The sequence below is a fragment of the Punica granatum genome, chromosome 1 (genome assembly GCF_007655135.1).
Source record: "Punica granatum isolate Tunisia-2019 chromosome 1, ASM765513v2, whole genome shotgun sequence".
Classification (NCBI taxonomy): domain Eukaryota; kingdom Viridiplantae; phylum Streptophyta; class Magnoliopsida; order Myrtales; family Lythraceae; genus Punica; species Punica granatum.
The window spans coordinates 1,238,601-1,250,900 of NC_045127.1; the positions used below are offsets into that span (position 1 = coordinate 1,238,601).

Here is a 12,300-nt window from a genome sequence, read left to right on the forward strand (position 1 = left end):
CATTATACACGCATAACTAACCAAAAGTCGAAGAGGAAATGCTTTGTTTATTTTCTCGGGTTTCAACTATTTTGCTTCAACTGGGGTTTATTTAAACCTTCTCTCTCACTTATGTATAAATAAATATATTGATCATAACGATCAATACATTATGATATTTTGTCAACTTTTCCCTTATGGCCTACAAAGATCTTACGCCTTTCCACCGCCATTGAATGGCAGCATGCACACAAATGGTCCCGTGAATATCTAATAAAGATGCATGTACAAATAGTCCCACAGCGAAAATCGAACGTACAATTTTTTGGTTGACAGACAAGAGTATGCGTTATCTCGTTACAATCTCTTTATCATACCTCTTTAGTTATGATTTTACGGATAGCTTATATCCACTCACCACGCAAGCATATCATTGATTAATTCAATAGTCAGCATGCTAGGTATTAAATTATATAAACATAAACTAATCCAACGACATATTCTCGGTCCATCTCTTTCCTGCTCTTCAGTCGCATCAAATGAGAAGCATTTTGGGCATTTCTATATATGCTCTCTCATTTGATTCGTCCATTATTCAATAGATATTGGCGGTTGAACTCTCAATTTTCCTTTGGATTTTATTTAATCTGTATCACAATCGAGGGAAATGTTAAGAACAAGTCGCTGGATAATAGAAAACACGGTTTGCCATAATAGAATAATTATAAGCACCCTCGCACGCAAAAAATGTCACTGGATCGCGTGTGGGTTCTTATTTATAAGTGAGAGCTTCTTTGCTTTCTCTTTGTGCAGCTAATTCTTCTTCCAAGCTAATTTTCCCTGGCCTACATGCCAGTTATGATGGCCGGTACGCACCTGGTGCTCTTCATTGGGTGCACCATAGCCCTCCTTGCTTCGTCTACTGCTTCTGCTTCTATCGTTGAACACTCACTTCATGTAAGTAAATTTGTTAAGAAACGTAGTTTCAATTGTGTATGTATCAACTAATTGTTTCTTTTCCTCTCCTGTTTATTTTCTGCCTCTGCATGAATACTCTAACGATCCTGATCATGTTTTGTATGATCAGTATCGCAGATTAATTAGAGCTTTTCCTAGCTAGCTATACATATGGCTAGGTAATCTATATGATGCTCATATATGATATGGAATTAGTTTCCATGAAGATCCGTATCAGTTTTCCGTACCATGAAGATACATATAGCTAGGTAATTTATATGATGCTCATATACGATATGGAATTAATTTCCATGGCTTGCACTTACGAGTTACAATCTTCGTCTTCCTTATCAGTTTTCCCATGCATCGAAATTTATCAATTCATTGTACAATAGATTCTTTTCAATTCTAATGTTTTAATATCCATTGGTTCAATGGACTTCCAGTTTAACACGAATTTATTCATCTTTGTTATTACTTTTACAGGTGCAAAACCTTACTGTCTGGCGATTGTGCCGTCCACAAGTGATCACCGCTGTGAACGGAAGTCTCCCCGGCCCGACAATTAAAGCCAGAGAGGGAGACACTCTTGTTATTCATGTCTTCAATAGATCACCTTATAACCTCACCATTCACTGGTAATTAAATCATTTTTTCTCAAAATCAATTTTGAGTTTGACCTTTGTGTAGATGTAAAATTATTACAATTCTTTCAACAACTTTCTTTTTTTAACTTATAATATGCCACCACGCATATAATTCGTTAATTGGACATTTTCAATCTAATGATTGTTTAATATAAATTGTCGTTGTCTCTACTACCAAAAAAAAAAAATTCATAACCATAAGGGGTGATGGTCTAGTGGTTCCAAACTCATTCTCGTGTGATTTAGAGGCCCTCAGGTCTCGAGTTTGAATCCCCTCTAGACATATTCTTTCAATTTTACCCCAAAAGTATGAGGTTTTTTTTATTATGTAAAATTAATATTTTGTCTCATTGAACTTTGAAATTTTTTAAATTTTATCCCAAAAGTATGAGTTTGCCCTCCCTGAATGGAAATCCTGTCTCCGCCCTTGTTCTAGAGTGAACTCTTTGACTTGGGCATAGGGTCATTTCCGGCTTCTGTCAACTATACTAGGTCCATGGAGGTGCTACGCTACAAGGGCCAATGCTTGCGTTGGTTATTCGGTTCGTCTAATATGTTCGCGGTTGAACACGAGATCTCGAACAATGTGTAGCAGGGGTGCTAATTTTATCGTCACTGTTGCCCACTATTTTACATATCAAAAAAAAATTTCATAATCTCTGTGACATCTCAACAAGCAGTTTTTTCACGTTTATATAATTTTCCATCTCTCCTGTTATTATTTATTCGCTTTAATTTGCTTTAAAACAAAGTTCAATAGAGTTATCCAGCCCACTGGGGAAAAAAAACGAAAAAATAAGTAAGACAGAATTATCCATGAAGGAATATACATGCATAATTATAAAATAATGATGTAACACGGGATAAATGATCAGATTTATATATATTGTCTTTGATTAATCGTTGCAGGCATGGAATTTTTCAACGATTGACATCCTGGGCAGACGGACCGAACTACATAACACAATGTCCAATACTCCCCGGAAGCATGTATACGTACAGATTCACAATCACGGGTCAGGAAGGGACTTTCTGGTGGCACGCTCATGTTTCATGGCTTCGTGCGACTGTCTATGGAGCACTCATCATTCGCCCGAGTCGGGGTCACACTTATCCATTTCCAAAGCCATACAAAGAGGTTCCTCTTCTACTTGGTAATTCTAAACCCTTTGTATAATTCTGTATTTAGCAAGCAACAACTATATATTTTTGGACGATGCATGAAAGAGATATGGTAATGGGAGTGCTAATTGGCTTTTCAAATTTATGATATTGACCGAATACAAGGGGAATGGTGGAATGCTAATGTCGTGGATGTAGAGGATGTGTCGCAGCTACTCGGTATTAATCCTAATAATTCGGATGCTTATACAATCAATGGAAAACCCGGAGTTCTCTACCCTTGCTCCAGAAAGCGACGTAAGTAGTTACTCGATAAACCAAAACACTCATCGACTTGTACTAAGTCGGAAAAACTCTATTTATATATGTTCTTTAAGTGATGAATAATTCTACGATACTATGATATTTTGACGACCAGAAACATACAAGTTGAAGGTGGTGCCAGGAAAGACCTATTTACTACGCATTATCAATGCTGCACTCAATAACCAGCTCTTCTTCAAGATAGCCGGTCACGCACTGAAGGTCGTTGCAGTCGATGCTACATATACTAACCCCTATGTCACCGATATCATTGTCCTTGCTCCGGGGCAAACTGCGGATGTCCTCCTTACTGCCGACCAGTCGACAGGAGCCTACTACATGGCAGGGCATCCCTACTTCAATGCTGAAAATGCCAGTCCTTTTGCTAACACCACCACGACCGGAATCCTCATCTATGAGGGTGCATCATCAGCGAACCCCAAAATGCCCCTTCTCCCGGCTTTCAATGACACACCAACGGCCCACAAGTTCTCCAGCAGCCTCACCAGCCTCGTAGGAGCGCCCCATTGGGTCCCAGTCCCAAGCAAGGTCGATGAGCGCATGTTCATAACCATCGGACTGGGCCTGTCACCCTGCGGAGGGAACGCCACCTGCCTGGGCCCCAACGGGCTCCGGTTCTCCGCGAGCATGAACAATGTGTCCTTCCAGTGGGCCACTAGTATGTCCCTGCTGGAAGCTTTCTACTACAACATTAAGGGGATCTACACTGCCGACTTCCCCGATGTGCCTCCGTTGGTGTTTGACTACACAAACCGCGGCCTCAGCCAAAGCCCGCTTGGCTTCGCGTTGAAGGGCACAAGGGTCAAGAAGTTGAAGTATAACGCGACCGTGGAGATTGTGCTACAGAATACGGCCTTCGTGGGCGTGGAGAATCATCCCATGCACCTGCATGGTTTCAACTTCCATGTGCTCGCACAGGGCTTCGGTAACTTTGACCCAATCAATGATCCGAAGAAGTTCAACCTCGTCAACCCGGTGTTTCGCAACACGATAGGGGTGCCTGTGGGAGGGTGGGCTGTACTCAGATTCCAAGCAGATAATCCAGGTTCGTGCTTAACTTTGTGATTTTACCAACACGCCAATGATCATAAACCATAACGTGAATGAAAATTACATTCCGATGCTAAGATTACCGAATTACTTCATTAGTAATCGAACATGCACAAATGATATCCAAGTAGCAAATTAGTTTGATCGATATACTTGGGTCCCATGTGTGTGTTCACCGTAAAGGTAAATTATGATATGGTGATATAAGAGATTTCTTTTTTCTTTTTGAGAAAAGGAAAAAAGTTTTGTATGTAATGGTGATATCACGTGACAATACTACGAATCAATAAGGGTTTGACATTTTAGTTTTTGGTATCTAAACATAAATAGAAAAAGATTATTGTTGATAAATATAATTCATTGTTTGCAAAAATAATATTTTCTAAGGAAAACTATCTATTTAGTCATATACTTTTTCTCAATTTTCTATTTTCATCCTTCTGCTGTTTTTTTTTTCTATTTTTGTCTTTTACATTACATTGTTTTTCTGTTTTTGTTATTCTGTTAACTTTTCTATCAACTTTGTTGAGTTGGATCCTTCTAGATGCAATATAAATGACACATAACCATTTTTTATTTCATCCAAAATTGAAAAAGCCAAAAAATTTAAAAGGAAAGACAAAAAAAAAATGAAGAACTAAGAACATGAACAGCTTTGCAATATTACATATCCTTCTTCCTCCCGTTATTATGCCAAAGTAACTAAAGAGTCCAACATAGGAACATTTGTCTTCCAGCTCTCCTTTGTTTAGTCTTCTAGTCATGTGAAAGGGAAGCTCAATTTTTTATTTTCTGAGATCTAACACAAAATATTTGAAAATTTTATAAACTCCAAAGAGAAAGGCTCATATGACAATAGGAGTGAACGAGATGATGAAGATTGAACAGGGGGTGAGGATTCTAGCTTATAATCGGGTAAATCGCCTTCGAATTAATTCGTCTACCGGATGAATATACTTCAAAAACCAACAGTGAAGCTTCAAAAAAATGGCACTAAGTATAAAAAAAGAGAGTGCAGAAGTAAAATTTGGGATTTTCTTGATTAAATTAGGTTTTTATTAATTTGATGATTTTACAAGCTAGTTTAAATTGGGCTTTCAATTAAATTGGAAATAAAAAAAAAATGACGAAATTAGAAAAGTAAGCAAAGGTATAGAATTAAATAAATAATTTTTTTAAAATTTGTTTTATGATATAATTATACATGATATTACCGTTGAAGACGAGACTTTTTTGGAAAAGGCAGCCGAAGCCTACGATGTTAGAGAATTTGGTGTTTGTGTCTCAGTGTGTGTATATGACATGGAAAAATGCGATAATCTAATTATGGGTGGACCGTATAGGCCACTAAGATATGGTGATGTAATATATATTGGAATTAATTAATTAATTAATGATGTTTTTGTAGTTTTGACTGTTCAAAGGCTATATATTATTTTGCTGAATAATATAGCCTTTGAACCGCCAAAATTACAAAAACCTCATTAAGGCGAAGGCGAATGTGACTGTCTAACTAATTCCGCGGCTTTCTTGGATGAAAAATTCTCTAGAATTTTTTTTAACCATACTATATACATCAATTTTCTGTAGTAAAGTATATTATGGCATGCTAGCATCGCCAGATTGTTTACTCACATGTTATGTCATATGTATAGGTGTATGGCTGTTTCACTGCCACCTAGATGTCCACCTGCCGTGGGGATTGGCTACCGTTTTCGTGGTGGAGAACGGCCCGACTCTGTCGTCTATACTGCCGCCGCCGCCGGCTGACCTCCCCAAATGTTAGGAGAGAAGTCCTCGTCGTCAACGGTCGCCCCAACCCCACATCGATCCACCATACGTTTCAATGACTAGCTAGGACCGGCGTACTTCCTGTCCTAGTTTTCGATTTTTCGTTTCAAATTTGATAAGAAACAATAAATCACACCATTATTTCTTTTTTACCAGAAGAATCTATGCCCGTGAAGGTAATGAACAAATATGCGACACAAATACAATAATACGTAGTTTCTCTTCTTTTGGTTGCATTGTTCGTGTGAACAGATCGAATATTTGTCCACCATGTCGTCTTTGTAATTTCTAGAATTAATCGTCCACCCTCTATTTTTCTTGCTGAGGACAACTACTAACTAGCAAAATCCAGCAAGTCCATTCAACATAAATTGATAGTACTTATTCCTCTCAAATAATGTCTCAAATATAAATATAAATCGTAAAAAATTAATCCTCATCTAATAGAATATCCACACGCGCGCGGCATTGTCGAGAAAGGGGAACTAGTTGCAACCCATTAAACCATATATTCCATCAAACTGGATTATACTTATATAATTTTACATGGGAGCGGGTGAAGGAGCAGCAGCATCCACGGATGCTGATGTTGAGGGTGCAGAGGACACTGCACCTGGTGCCGCACCGGAGCTGAGCAGCTCGAGCATTGCTCTGTGAGGGTTTGTGCGCTGTGCTTCACAAAGATCCGGCAAAAAAACTCCTGCAAGCATACACAGCAAGCACAATTAATGTCAAATTTGATTTTTCACGTGATGATTCTAAACCAAATTGTTAATTTATTTGATTTAATCAATATTATAACCATATTAAGGTAGGCTTCTTTGATGTTGATACGATAAAAGCAGAAGGTTCTTTAAGTGTGAAAGAAGCAACAGCTTACACATTTCACAGTTGAGGCATCTTATTCAATTAAAAAGTAAAGGAGCTTATATATAATATATGCATCTGTATCAATGAAGCTTCACCATGCAAGCATGCAGAGGTAGCTTATTATATGGCAGGTTACTTATTTTCGTTAAAACTTTAGCGAAAAGAAAGGGCTTTGATTTCCTGATGCCATGCATTTGAGTGCTAAATCTCTATTTACCAAGGCGGACCGAGATTCATGTCAAACGGATTAACTGGTTTGATAATTTCTTTAGGTATGCATTACGATTATTTCGAAAGAGAACTAATTAGAAGCGGCTGATTGAAGATCAATTGCACCGGTGAAGAGAACAGATTATTACCTTCACCGGCAGCCAAATTGAAGTAAAGGTCAACGATGTTGGGGCAGCTCCTATAGCATTCACGGGAGCAGAGCCTGGCGGTGAACTGAGGCTCGAGAAGGGTGTCCGACGAGATCCCCACTGAGTTCCTATCGACCCCGCAAGCCTTCACGCACTCGTCGCTCTCTATATATCCAGCCATCCTCTCCACCACAACTTCCGACGTCCTGCATTGGTACTCCACAGCACCTCCTCCCGACTGGTACGTCTCAAGCAGGCACCGCTTCCCTGACGATGCAACCGAGAATGCGCACAGATCCTTCGGCAGGTTCTCGCATATGATCTCAGCTGCAAATCACAAGATCACACAAGACATGGCAGGCATACATATTAATTGCCGATGATAAATGATGACACGCATCGACGAGAGAAGCCATGACATGAAGATTAATAAAGATCATTGAGATACGTACCTAGGGCTGCATGGAGGAAGAGAGAGGAGAGGAAGAGGGCCAATGGCAACAACTTGCAGCTTGAGATCAGAGCCATAGTTATGGAGATTGGAAATTCTCGGAAACCTCTCCTTTGGGTTCCCTTTTGGATCTTTTAGAAGGTTTGTTTGTCTTGGCGAGAGAGTTAAAAATCTCTTCGAGAGGTGGAGAGCAATTCGAGGAGGATTCGGTTTGTGTTCTGATTTGAAGCCTGAAGAAGATGGCAAAGCTTACGAACTATATATAGCTGGACGGAAGCTTATATGGGATGGGCTTTGGTCTTTTCCTTCAGTTTCAATATATTAACAGCCAACCAAACGCGTCTTTGATTTTCTTGAATTTTCTATTACATGCCATTCCAAATCTTCCGTGGGTATATTATATATATGTACATGCCATACATCCTGATCAGTTTTTTCTTTTTTTCTTTTTTTGGGAACCCACGTGTTCGTATTGCCAAACTTTTCTTACCGTTTCACTATACAGCTTTCAATATTAAAAATGGAGCTAATCCACCGATATGAATTAATTCAGATTGATCAATAAATGTTTTTCTTAAGTAATTAGATCTACAATCGAAAGAGTACTGTGAATGGAAAAGAATCAATCATCTTTTAATAAATCGCACAAACTCGAATCTGAATTAATTAGAATCCATTAGACTTTCGATCGGATAGCAAATGATGGGAATTAGCTATTTTCTTGTCGCTTTTGGAGGATTCGTGTTTGATCCCTGCTTAGTTGTTGACGCCAATTATATGGATCTTGTACAAGAAATTTCTCGGGCAATTCCATTTTCTCTAGTTGGTCGACCCCTAATTAACGTGTTAAAATTCTTTTCTTGTTGCTTTTGGAGGATTCGTGTTTGATACGTGCTTACTTGTTGACGCCAATTAATGGATCTTGTGCCAGAAATTTCTCGGTCAATTCCATTTTCTCTAGTGGGTCGTCCCCTAATTAATGTGTTAAAAGAGTTCACCCGATGATGATAATAATAATAATGAGTTTTTATATCATATATTTCATGGTTTTAGCATTAATCTATGATTTTAGCCTTTTCTCAAATCTATTACAGGTTTCAAAATTTACTTTAAAATGCCTATATTTTATATCTTGTTTCAAATCTAACACGGCGTCAATTTTAATTGTTAATGAAACTTAAGTGGGTTTCAAACCTATCACATAATTTTGATTTTTTTCTCAAATCTATCCAAGGCAAAACCCCACGGGGGCAAGGATGGGCCCACTTACGTTCCACATCAGCAGCACCGTTAAATATTGAAGGAGAAATTAACGCCATGATAAATTTGAAACTAGATGAAAAACGTGGATCCTTTTGGATAATTTTTAAACTATGGGATAAATTTGAGAAAATGATGAAATCATTAAATATTTACCGTAAAAACGCTTAACAATAATATTGTGCTAAAAGAATCAGCACTTCGGATGAAAAACTACGCAGTGTTTTTGCCAATAAAGATTCAAGGCAAAATGAATAAAATGAAATTCTACCGCGCTAGTGCTTTAATGGATGTTTTATAACCCAATTACTCTTAGGCTAGGTTAGCCAGCTCCATAGTTTTCGAACTTTACAGAGTAGGTATACGTACGGATGATTGAGAGTTACACATATTTATTCTTAGTTTGGGTATATTATCTCCAATGAAAGCTTTTCTTGGCGACATGACCGGTGGAACTAACAAACGTCTTTAGCGAGGGCAATCATGGTGACGCAGCGTACATGCGAGTAACCTGTCACGGATCCGTTGATTCACGCACGAATACCGGAATTACGACCTTCAATCCCCATTGATTCTTCGAATTCATAGAAAATTGACATCCAACTCGAACAAATCCGAGAATTGGGCAAAGAGCACAAAAGCTCTAATTTTTATTGATAATCCAAAAAAACGACCCATTTAACCTTAAGACTTACAAAGCTTAAATAGGATTTTTAAAAAAAACCTAAATCGCACAAAAAAAGATAAACTTTTCTAAAATTGCGAAAACACCGTAATTAACATAAAATTACCTGTTTGAGGTCCTAAACGATGGAATTCGCCTAGAATATCGAAATTTCACAACCATAGGCTATAAGTTTTGCTCCGGATGCCGTTTCCAATGAGATAAGGTCGTCGGAACCTATTTTTCTTCAGGTACTAATTTTTCAGCTCGTCTGCCGCATCACATGGCAATTGCACTGCGGCTAGCTGAGGTTGAGCCGTGAAGCAAGGGGGTAGGAGCCTACCCCAAAAGACTTGGAAATTGATGGGTCAACTTAATAATACTAATTTCCATTTATATATTTCATTCGTTCATTAATTTCATAAGTTCTGTTCATTTATTAGCCAAGCCGTGGACGCGTATGTATATATGTTAGTTGTTGGCGGCTTAAGTATGTTGACGGTTCCCTCGTTCACATCGGAACTGGGAATTCGACTTACGGCATAGTACAATATGGTACCATGTCATCTGTTCAACCTTCAATAAGGACCGGTTATATGTATAGCTTAATATATGATCGTACGTGTCTTTTGTTTGCGTTGCAATATGAGAAAATGCCAGAGTCTAAAATACATGAAGACGGGAACAGTACACAAATCTAAGGCGGCAACCCCTGTACTTGTCAATTGTCAAGCAAGAAAGAAGTTTCGAATCAATTCTATGTTTTTTTTTTCCTTATTACAAAAAGGATGCTTCTATTAATGGGTGACTTTTTCGTTGGTAAGCTTGCGTGTGATTTTCGAGTTTAATAATGATTCAATTCAATTTGATCTTTTGTAATGATTGTAAGTATTGATAAATATATTAATGTGTGAAAATATATATATATATATGTATATATAAATGTGAAAATAAATGATAAATTTATTAGTAAAAATTAATATGTATATATAAATGTGAAAGTAGATAAAGAATTTATTATTAAAAAATTAATTATAAAAATGATCAGAAAAACGTACGTAAGAAAATTATTATTAAATTGAAGAAATATAAAATAGTAATAATTGTATTATTAAATTGAAGGAAAAGTAAAGTTGAGTTAAGATGAATATTTGAAAAATAATAAAACATTTAAGAAGACATAGCATAGCTAAGAAGACCAATCAATTCTGGGAGCCACATCATAGGAAATGCATATGTCATGGTCGTTGTTATTGGGTCGTTTTCACTTTGACATCGTTAGATTTTCCTTTTGGCTTGTTTTACTAAATTCTTTATAGAAACAAAGATTTTGACTCGGTCTACTTTCCAATACATCGAGATTTAGCTACGAAGGTTTCTTTTACCTTTTACATGACCCAGTTCAATCAATGTCAAACATGACTTATCTTTTGATGAAGTCAACTTATCGAGTGAGCAAGTGTCTAACACATAAAGATTCATTCAATAGATATCGTCAAAGAGAACTTGACATAAGTATTAAGCGTTTAATAAATTCAGTGCTTAAAATATAGGCACTTAATTAGTTAAGAAATTTAAGATAAAATATGCATAGGAAGAGTGAAGGAAGGATAAGGATGAGAAGATGTAAAGCGTCCGCAGTGTAAGTCCAATTTCAAGGGGCTAAGTCCCCTTTTGGGGCCCCCACATGTGGCCATGTAAGCAAAGGAGCACTCAAGGGAAAAAAAATGGCACTCCCTCTGCAATGCAAGTCCTATTTTGTAACACTCATGTGGTCTTCACTTGATTTTTTCTTTAACGATGCAAGTCCTTGACATTGGTAGCACTCGAACTCGAGCCACTCTATTGCGCTGGAATTGGACAAGACAATATACCGGTGCCTCCATGAAATTATGAAAACGTGCGTGGATGGTAAGGAGTTTGATAATAAGGATGATTTGAATGTTGGGGAAATTTGGATGATGAGGAAAATTTGAATGTTCGGGATATGGAGATAGAGAATTTGGATAATTTGAATTTTGAGACGAGAAATTGGAATTTTGCATGAAATTAAGAATATCATCGTTGTTGGCTTGATTGGGATCCATGTTGAAAATGAGAGGAAAAGAATGATATGCGTGTGAAGAATGTTATATGTAGTATTTATAGAAGAAATTAGTTTTTTTTTTTAAATTGCCAACGGTGGCAATTTCATTTAATCAGCCAACGGCTACAAGTGCATCCGTTGGCTAATAATTTTAAAAAAAAAAAGAAAAGAAAAAAAAAGAGGAAATTGGGCTGATGCCGCGCCCGACACTGACGTAGTTCAGTGGGCTGGTGCCGCAAGCCCCCATCTCCCACAATAGGAGTGCCGCATCGGGGTCGGCCATTTGCCACGTGGAGATAAATGGGCCGAGAAATGGCCCCCAGCTTGGATGCTCTTAAAGAAGAGTTAAGTGCACCAATTAGTGAAAATTGGCTCTCTTTTTTTTTTTTACTAAGTTATCTTCAATTTTGTGTGATCGTTGGACGTGTTTATAACGTCTTGAGAACTGTAATGCAATGGAAACAAGACAACAAAATGATGCAAATAGGGCCTACATCCGGGGTAATTGAAACTAGACGAGAGGAAAGGGTCTTGATGCAGCGGTATAAGGCGCTGTCCGAAATCAAAAGGTAATGAGTTCGATTCTCATCAATGAGAATTATGTGTCCCTTTATTTAGTTTTATTTTCTTTCCTTATACTAAGCATATGTAGCTCCCTTATTACCCTAAAAAAAAAAATGAAACTGGTCTGGAAATGCAGGGGAGCTGTTTACATGAAATTGAAAAATCTCTGGACATAT

General features: G+C 37.6%; 2 protein-coding genes across 2 annotated transcripts; one reads left to right on the forward strand and one right to left on the reverse strand.

Annotated features, from left to right (window-relative positions):
• The first annotated feature begins 736 nt into the window (after nucleotides 1-736).
• LOC116193231 (laccase-7-like) lies at nucleotides 737-6,106 on the forward strand. Its single transcript, XM_031522037.1, has 6 exons — nucleotides 737-936; nucleotides 1,423-1,574; nucleotides 2,493-2,737; nucleotides 2,871-3,002; nucleotides 3,124-4,074; nucleotides 5,735-6,106. The coding sequence occupies exons 1-6, from the start codon at nucleotides 829-831 to the stop codon at nucleotides 5,863-5,865; spliced, it is 1,719 nt and encodes a 572-aa protein (XP_031377897.1). The 5' UTR covers nucleotides 737-828; the 3' UTR covers nucleotides 5,866-6,106.
• Nucleotides 6,107-6,205: 99 nt separating this feature from the next.
• Nucleotides 6,206-7,894, reverse strand: LOC116193232. The gene is made up of 3 exons (XM_031522038.1): nucleotides 7,552-7,894; nucleotides 7,100-7,426; nucleotides 6,206-6,570 (listed from the first exon to the last, which is right to left on the reverse strand). The coding sequence occupies exons 1-3, from the start codon at nucleotides 7,625-7,627 to the stop codon at nucleotides 6,413-6,415; spliced, it is 561 nt and encodes a 186-aa protein (XP_031377898.1). The 5' UTR covers nucleotides 7,628-7,894; the 3' UTR covers nucleotides 6,206-6,412.
• Nucleotides 7,895-12,300: the final 4,406 nt, after the last annotated feature.